The sequence below is a fragment of the Plasmodium cynomolgi genome, chromosome 14, assembly GCF_000321355.1.
Source record: "Plasmodium cynomolgi strain B DNA, chromosome 14, whole genome shotgun sequence".
Lineage (NCBI taxonomy): Eukaryota > Apicomplexa > Aconoidasida > Haemosporida > Plasmodiidae > Plasmodium > Plasmodium cynomolgi.
Window position 1 is genome coordinate 1,728,931 of NC_020407.1, and position 9,869 is coordinate 1,738,799.

At 44.7% G+C, this 9,869-nt stretch overlaps 1 protein-coding gene across 1 annotated transcript; it reads left to right on the forward strand.

The window, feature by feature from the left end:
- Positions 1-289: 289 nt before the first annotated feature.
- PCYB_144830 (transcription factor with AP2 domain(s)) lies at positions 290-9,511 on the forward strand (the record flags this gene model as incomplete). Its single annotated transcript, XM_004224954.1, has 6 exons — positions 290-2,619; positions 2,730-2,901; positions 3,188-4,775; positions 4,979-5,121; positions 5,366-5,734; positions 5,885-9,511. The coding sequence occupies exons 5-6, from the start codon at positions 5,366-5,368 to the stop codon at positions 9,509-9,511; spliced, it is 3,996 nt and encodes a 1,331-aa protein (XP_004225002.1). The 5' UTR covers positions 290-2,619; positions 2,730-2,901; positions 3,188-4,775; positions 4,979-5,121.
- Between the last annotated feature and the right edge of the window lie 358 nt (positions 9,512-9,869).

The following is a 9,869-nucleotide window of genomic DNA, read 5'->3' on the forward strand; positions in this document are numbered from 1 at the left end:
GCGACCCGCTGAGAAAACTGGCCTATGACCCCGTAGATGGGTGCGAACAAAAAGCACGTAAACGGGAAAATAAAAAATATAAAACGGTAAGCAAAAAGTAAGACCCAAAGGGTAATAAGCGACAGGGCAAAAAAAAAAAAAAAAAAAAAAAGGACAAAAGGCAAAAATAATAGTGATCGAATCGATTGAAGCAATTGAAGCTATCGAATCTATCGAAGCAATCGAAGCACCGCTGATACAGCCGCAGAGCTACGAACCTACCGAGCGCAGGACTCCACAGGGCACCACAATGCTAGCACCTTTCCAAGCTGAGCACCGCCCCTGTGGAGATAGTGCAACTGACAATTCAAGGCAGAAGGAAAATCTGATCCCATGTACAGCAGGAGAAAGTGGAAACGGTCCCAATACTGTATTCACCTCACAAGGAAGTGCTTCGAACTTGTTTAATTTAGGCATCTTAAAGGAGAGAGATCAGTCCAGTAATGAGAAAACTATGTACCAGTGTCATAAATTGAGCAGAGATTCAAACGAAGAAGCATCAAATAGTTACTCTCCAAATAGAAACCGACAGAATTCGATGTTAAATAGAAGAAAAAAAGTGGTGAACAAATCACGAGGAATAAATAAAAGAAGAAAAAGGAAGAATCAAAAAGAAATTATTAGTGAGGACGACTCCATATCTTTTATTATTGTCAACAAAGAGAAGAAAAAAAACAACATGAGCAGCTTCGATGAAGGTAGATATAGACGACTATCTACGTTTGACACAAAAAAGGAGAAGCTTTCTTTCCCCAACAAAGATGATTCTGCTAAGAAGAACATGTTTTTAGGCAATGTCCATGGGTCTGACTCTCCTAGTCAAGGTGGCAACATCTGTGCAAATCGAAACGATGACACCTGTACGCTGACTGCTAAATGTTGTGTAGATCATATTGGGTGCACGCATTGTGCGAGTTATGTTCCTGCTGATGCGACGGTCGGAAATGAAGCAGAACTTATCCTCTTGGAAAACCGAAACGGAAAAGATGAAGCAAACTTCAAGAATGATAATTCCAATAAGGTTGACCTCATGAACAAAGGAGATACATACCTTAGTGAGCAAAGGAAGGGGAACAAATACACAGAAGAAGACTCCAACTGCACATATGAAAATGAGAACCATGAAAAAGGAAAACGAAAATGTTCAAGGAAAAATAAAGTCCTGAGAGGTGGAAAGAAACAAATAGATGCAGATAAAGATCTCGTTGAAAGAAGAATGCTGTATGATGGAACGGAAAAGAAATTGGAGTTTCCATTTTACATGGAGGAGAAAAGTCCCTCGAATAATCCTCTCAAGGGAAGAAGGCGGAGAAGAAAAAAATTTGCACCCAAAAATGGAAGCAAGGTTTCTGCACGGAGGAATATCAAAAAGGAAAACAAAATCAACACACGAATATATTCTAAGAGAAACCCTAAAGAACACACAAATATTGACAGTTCGAATGATGAGTTGAATAACCTCCGCAGGAACGAAGGGAAAGGTCACGATGGGAAGGAGAACCGAATGTACGTCCCATGCATTACGATCGAAGAAGCAATAGAATCTCCTAATGTAAGAGGTCCTTCAAAACGTCGCAGAAATAATAAATCAAAACGGGGTTGTAAAAAGCATGTTGAAGAGAAAAATTTGATTAGTAACTGCAACAATTGGAATGTACTCTCCAACGATATGAACAAAAATGTAGCTCTTTGTCAAAGGGAAAGATATGATCCTTACCAGGAAATGAAAAAAGAACATGCAGTGAATGATCAAATGATGCAGCTTGGGATAGCTAGGAACGAAGTTATGTGCGAGAGCAATTTAGCTGTTCCACTTAACCATTTTAATGCTTCTTGTCAAGGGGGTAATTACTACATGGCGAATAGAATTGACGCCCAGAAGGCGGCATGTCTATATTCTAACGAACTCGCTCTGTCGAAAGGGACACAATGGGATAGGAGCAACTATGGAGAGATGGAATCGTCTATAGAACAGCTTTTAAAAAGAAGCACTTGGAAAAACAATTTCCATGAGGGGCAACACATCACGGGTGATATTTCGAACGAGCATGTTTCGACGGCACACATGTGGCAGGGGTATTCTGCGGCAGGTTACCCGGTGGAAAGCTACCCGGTGGAAAGCTACCCGGTGGAGTGCTACCCGGTGGAGAGCTACCCGGTGGAGAGTTATCCGGTGGAAAGCTACCCGGTGGAATGTTACCCAGTGGGTAGTAACCCGGTAGGTAGTTCCCCCGTGGAGAGTAACCCAGTTGGTAGTAACCCGGTAGGTAGTAACCCAGATGGTAGTAACCCCGTGGAGAGCTCCCCTGCGGGGAGCTACCCCCCTCGTTGGGTCATCAAAAAGGAGCAGTGCCATTCTGTACCTGAGGTACCTGCAGAAGAGACCTTCGCGCGGGAAGCAGTGAATCCATCGGAGACAGAAGTGATGGAAAACCAAGAAAAACAAAATGCTCATAAAAATACGTGTTTTTTGTCAAGTATGAACAAAGAGGAGTTAGCTTTTCCATCAAACGTCGCAAAGGTGGACGTGCGTGCAAAGGGAAAATTGAATGTTCACTCGATTCTTAATAGCAACAAATTGTTCAGTTGCAGAATGAAGGGAGAAGTAAAAACGGAAGTTCCTAACCTCGTGGTGGACCTTACTCAAGGGGCTACCTCCTCAAAATTACACACCATCACGAACATCGCAGCGAGTGCAGCGGCGAGCACAACGAAAAGCGCAAAAACGAGCGAAAGGGCAAGCGAAAGGGCAAGCGGAACGACAAGCACAACGACAAGCGGAACGACAAGCGGAACGACAAGCACAACGACAAGCACAACGACAAGCGCAACAAGCGCAAAAATGAGAGCAAAAACGAGTAGTATATCTCTTGTTCCGGATAATGACAATCTAACGGATACACTAAGCAACCAGTTTGACTTGAAAAACAGTACCAAGTTGTTATATTTCAATCAGGGAGGATTGCACGATGATCTAGGGTTGCTTTGTTCTTACACGCACATGTTAGGTGCAAGCGGAAGTGCAAACCTGCGAATGCCAGGTAACTGGGGAAGTCCAAATATTCGCATGTTGGGAGGCAGAGTAAATGCCAATTTGTGCATGCCAGGTGGTAGTGCACGCTCAACCCTGCTTGTCCCAAACACACACATGAATATCTTAGGCAGTAGTGCATACACAACCCCGATTAGCCCAAACACAAACACGCGCATGCTAGCGGATTGTGCACCTTCACTAGGATATGGCGAAAGCGCACTTGCACTCCCTGTTAATGGCGTGATACAAGCTAATAACGAAGCATTCGTCACAGGAGGGACTAACAGCTATTACATCCCACACCCCTGTTGGGATAATTATTCCAATTTCGGGACGCAACAGAATTTTAATGAATACCAATACCCCTATATTAAGAGTATGTTCCCAAATGAGTGCATAAATATGTCGGTGCAGAATTGCTCAGGTTATCCTTACAATTACCGGATAGGTGTGCACAATTCTGGGGTGCTCGACCCGACATGTGCAGACAATTATTTTTATCCCAGTGGGGGCAATTCCTTGCAACGTTTTGGAGGCGACGGGATACGCGGCTACGATGGGATATGTGGCTACGATGGGATGTTATACGATGGGATGTTATACGATGGGATGCGATACGATGGGATACGCTACGATGGGATGCTATACGATGGGATGCGATACGATGGGATACGCTACGATGGGATGCTATACGATGGGATGCCATACGATGGGATACGCTACGATGGGATGCTATACGATGGGATGCCATACGATGGGATGCCATACGATGGGATACGCTACGATGGGACATGCAGTTACAATGGGACATGCAGTTACAATGGCGCCAAGTTGTGCGAGGAAGGCCTGGGGTGCAACAATTGTGAGTTCCCCCATGAGGGGAGTAACTTCCATTGTACCGGCGAGTTCCCAAGCCATGGTGACAATTCGTGCGTGACCAGCACACACAATAACGTCCCCCCCTCCGAAGCGTTAATTACACAAGATTGCAGTTATTACCAAAATGATCCCCAAATGGTCATATCAAACGCTTCAAATAACTTAAAGGATCAAAACAGCCAAAACAATAGCAACAAAAAAGGTTCGTTTGTCAGATGTTCACTCAGAAGCGAATCCTATTGCATATCCAATACAAGCAGTACAAAAGATATACCCGAAAATAGCTTTTCCATTATCAAAGGGGATAATAATAACATAACCGATCACATTAAGAAGGAACAAATGGATCCAGAAGACGAGACGGAGGTCAACCCGGATGGTAATCATCAATCCGATCATTATACTCACACAGCCGCATGTAATGACACTCTCCAAGTTTGCGCTAGCAATTGTGCAAGCTATGCAGTTGTTAACCTTAAGGAAGGGGACAATTACAGTCCTGGTTCATCTAACAAAGGGGAAGCAATTCCCAGCGGAAGTAATCACAACGCAGGTGATGATGATGGGAGAACAAAGGAAAACGTAGCGCTAGAATTAGAGGGTATTAAGGTCCAAGTGAGAGGTCAGGAACGTGATGTGGAGGGACACCTTCCCGGAGATGAGAAAAAGGGGCATACGAATGGTACCAAAGTGAAGGTAAAAAGGGAGGCCTCGAGTGACGTCGAAAGTGATGACAAAAGTGATGACAAAAGTGGTAATAAAAGTGGCAACGAAAGTGGCAACGAGAGTGACAGCCAAGGTGACAGTCAAGGTGTAAACCAACGTAATAGCCAAGGTGATAGCCAAGGTGATAGCCAAGGTGATAGCCAACATGATAGCCAACGTGATAACCAACGTGACAGCCAAGGTGATAACCAACGTGATAACCAACGTGAAAGCCAACGTGACAGCCAACGTGAAAGCCAACGTGACGACATGCAGAGGATGGCTGTCAATAGCCCACACGACATCCCCCCCACTGCAAAGAGCGACGCAAGTGCGCATGCAAAGGGGAAAAGTGGAGAAGCAAATTCACCAAGTTCACCAAATTCACGAAATTCACGAAATTTACCAAATTCACAAAATTCACAAAATTCACCAAATTATTGCAAAACAAAATGCACCAGTGAGAGTGCACATAACAACTACAACAAGCATGGGGTAGAAAACTTAAGTACCGACACGGGAAATAGCATCAGCAGTAGTGACACACGTTATGACGTTTGCATTCTGGAGGATGAGTGCAAAGGGAGTTGCTCTGATGTGTTATGTGCCAATCGGAACAATACACTTGCATGTCAAAAAGGCACAAATAATTTTTTAAAAAATATATATGCATGTGATAGGTGGAATAGTGAGAAGGAAAATAGCAATATGTGTAGTTACGGCCCCAATGGTGAAAGAGAATACGATGCATGCGGTCATTTGAGTAGAATTAATTTTCCCTATTTTTCGGATCATCGTGTGTGCAAAATACGGTACTCTGTGGATGATGAGTGCTCAGATTTTTCCTATTCCTTGAGAGGGGACATGCGAAGTAACTACCACTTAAGTAGGCTGGGTGCAACTAATCAGGTAAACTTGCACGGTGCCGATTATGCCAAGAATTATGTTAATGCGGGTCCCCCTGAAGGTGTTGCGCACGTCAGTGGCGGCGGTAGTTATCCCGGAGGAAATTTTTACAATATTAACGACTATGGCTACGTCGATAAGTTCGATCATTCGGGTACTCTAAGCAACGCAGTTACGTTCAGCCATAGGTGTTCGCCTACCCATGCGTGTTCGCCTACTCATGCGTGTTCACCTACCCATGCGTGCTCACCTACTCATTCGTGTTCGCCTACGCATGCCTGTTCGCCTAGCCATACAAGCCATTTTGATCACCCCCACCAGTTAAACTACTGCACGCATTATAACCACACAAATGAGCACCTCCTCTTGGACTGCCAACACTCCCAAAATGACAAAAATTATGGATCGAATTGGAACCGTTCCAGCGAGACCTTCCAAGTATGCTGGGCCCATTGTTACGCCAACATTCAGTACAGCCTGAACAAGCCTTTTTATTTCCTTGACGACTCCTTCTCCACAGCGTCAGATGAGGTGAAAAGCCTCTCTGTTAACAAGAACAGTACGAATGAAACAAATGTCAGTAGAGTAACGAATAGCATTACCTTAAAGAAGGAGTTAAAAGTGGGTATCAATTCTTCAAAAGGAACAAAAACTTTTAGAATAAAGAACGAACTGGTAAATGAAGGTGATTTCAGCTCCACTGATTTTCCCACCGGATCCAAATCTAAGAGTACCCTTGACATAAACAGCACTTCACTTCGCAATAATACATGCAACCTTTTAAGTATCTCGACAAAATGTGATAGCCTTGGTTTTAATAACGATGATGGTGCTTGCGTGCATGGTGGAGCATCCCCCAGTGAAGTGAACCAAAGTGAGAACATCAATACGATTGCTGTGGAGGAACATCACTGCGGGGGGTGCATTGCTCAAGGGGACTCCAATACCTATAAAATAGATGAAGGAAATGGAAGTAAAGACGCGGCGGAAGGCAATACACATGCATGGGGGGAAAAACAGTTTGGTTCATGTGTAATGGAGAATATGGAGAGAAGTAAAGAGGGAATAAAGCTGCGACAGATGGGAAAGCTGCGAAAGGTGCGAAGTAGCCAAGTGTGTGTGCCACGCGTGAAGGCGGAAAGGGAGAGAAGCAATGCGGAAATTGGTTCCGAAAGGGATGCGGAGAGTGGTGCCGCCTCCAGCCCGCGAAACAGCGCACACTGCAGCCGCGAAGAAGGAGGTATACACACTGACCAAGGAATGAGCGATAAAGGTAGCATCGGCGTCAATACAGAAATAAATGAAAAGGGAAATGCTCATAACGGAGACGTAAGAGGTTGCCAAAGCAAAACTCAGTGCACACATGATGGTGCTGATGGTGCTGACGATACTGACGATGCCGACGATACTGACAATACCGATGATGCTGATACTGATGACGATACTGACGATACTGATGATGATGCTGACGATGCTGATGGAAATATTGTGCAACACTTAAATGAAATGGATACCCATTTGAAAAATACGAATTGCATGTACACCCCCGCGAAATACAATTACCAGAATGAGGCACATTTTTTTAACAACCCTGTGAATGAAGCGAACCTCCCGAACGGTGCATGGCAAGGAAGAAACTCGTTGAGTCATGCAAACTGTGAGAAATACATGCAACCGTTGAGTTACTCCCATTCGCACATGTCTGGGATGGGTGGGAACTTCCACGTAAAGTGCAAAGGGGAGCACGCTGATGGGGGAAGCGACGACGGTGAAGACAATGGGAGCCACAGGGAAAGTGGCCATGGGACCGACAGTAGCAGTGACAGTGAAAGCGACAGTAGCAGTGACAGTGGGAGCGACAGTAGCAGTGACAGCGGGAGCGATAGTCTCGGTGACCACACGAACGAAGAAGTACCCCACAGCATAGGCATGCCGCTAAAAGGCGCAAATAATATGCATGGCGCTCGGCACGTAAGTGGTTCCTTGTACTATCCGGGCCATATTTCCAATAACAGCGATGTCATTTATGCCGGTATGCCACCCGCTGGAGCAAATGTGCATGCAAATTTAGGTCAAACTAGTTTGGACTGCATGAATAGTGCACTATGCAATGGTACCTCTCCTGGTGGGGGCAACCACTCGGATCGCCACGTAGGAGGGTACTCCTATGGCTACCCAGCCGAGTTATCGAGCAAATGCCCAGCCGAGTTATCGAGCAAGTACCCAGCCGAGTTATCGAGCAAGTACCCAGCCGAGTTATCGAGCAAGTACCCAGCCGAGTTATCGATCAAGTACCAATCAGAGCTCTCCAACAACTACCAAGCAGAGCTCTCCAATAACTGCCAAGCGGAGCTCTCCAATAACTGCCCATATCATTACGCATATGGAGTAAACACCCACTCATATGCGGACGGAAACGAATCAGTGATCCCAAGTTGCACATTAGAGAGCACAAATGGAAGTTCCGAGGATGCACGTGACATTTTCGATTCACAAATGGATAGGCTTGGTTGTCAATATATGGAAAGTGACAGTGATAGGACGAATGAATCGAATAACGACACGGATGGCGAGTTCAATTGGGAATCCCCGGATGAGAGGAAGCGGAGTGTAAGTATAGTTAACGTGGGTAGTGTAAACAACATTAGCACGGGTAACACGGTTATAACTAGCGCAGGGAATACAACTATCACAAGCATGGGAAACGCAACTGCTACCAGCATGGGAAACACAACTGCTACCAGCATGGGCAGTGAAAGCAGTGTGAACACGAGCAACAGCACGCACGCGAGCGCAAATAGCAACAGCACTATCGATGGAGACACTTCCCCAAATGAAGTCCCCAGCATAAATAATGAAAGCAGCACATGCAGCCTTAATGATATACACAGAGGGTATACAGAAATCAAGCAATGCAAAGGTGAGAAAATGCAGCACACAAGAATAATAAAATCAGAAAAAGTACTCAGAAGAAGAGGAAGAAAAAAAAATCAATCCATTGATTTTAAATATGCATATGAAAAAAAAAAAGAATTATTGCAAAAAAAATATGATGTACAGAAAGAAATGATCCTAAATATGGAAGAAGGGGATCTAAAATTAATCGCTGATGAAATTATTAAGAATACTCTGTTATTACCAGAGAGAGGACCATACGGTAGGAATGCATTGGATGCTTCACACCCCATTCATAGTGTATGGAAAGACACAACTCGGGGTCATTCTTCATGGAGGTGTAGATGGTGGGAAAATGGAAAACGATTAAGTAAAAACTATAATGTTAAAAGATATGGAGAGTTAGATGCTTTAAAAATGGCTATCATTACTAAGTTGAGAAATAGCTCACCAAGAGATCGCATCCTTTATTTGAATCACCAAAGAGAATTTCTAAATTTATGCTACGCTAATAATTGGATACCAAAAAGGGAAAGTGACAGGGGGGAGGGGGTTCAAGGTACTGCTAAGAACCCCTCCGAGAAGGATGACATGTTAGATGGAGAAAAAGAAAGAGGCAAAGGGGTAGGGGACATGCATGCACATGAAATTAACAAGCATTGTGATCAAGACAGGAGTTCAGAAGCAAGTCATTTGAGTGTTCCCCTCATTACATACAACACAAGCTGCCTCTCTGATGATGCAAGTGCATCCCTCCATGGGAATATCCCCCGAAGAAGAAACAAACGCATTCTTCTCACTAACACAGGAAGTAGCAAAAAATGCCGTATCCTTAAGTGTTCCCCCTTTGGCTCGAACACCGATACTGTGAAGAACTATCAACAAGGTGATGGAACAAACGTCATAAACGCAAGAAATATTATGCACACTGTAAGCGCACTGAACGTGTTGAATGTACCGCGTGCGCTAAATGGGGTGAATGCACAGGGAGAAGTAAAGTTGGAAATGATGCGACATGTGCAAGGAGGGAATGCCTTGCGGGGCATGTATTAGTTTCCTTGATGAAGCACCACTCCGGGGGGGGAGGTCCCTATGAAGGTATTCGCGCAAAGGGGAAAGAAAAACACAAAATGCGGCCAACACCAAAAGGGCTTAAAAGCAACGTGCAGTCATCGCCAAACGGTGCTGAAAAATCGGTCGCTGCAAATTTCGAGGAACATGGGCAGATTTATTCTTAAAATGGATGGGTGCGTTGGTCGACCTGCCACTCGGGGAAGTACAACCAAAGGGGCATCACCCAAAGGGGCATCACCCAAGGAAGAAGCTGTCAGGGTAGGACTATCCAACAAGCCTGCCACCTTGCGGATGAAATGGAAAAAAATCCACCGTAACCGTTCTCTCCGCGCAAGAA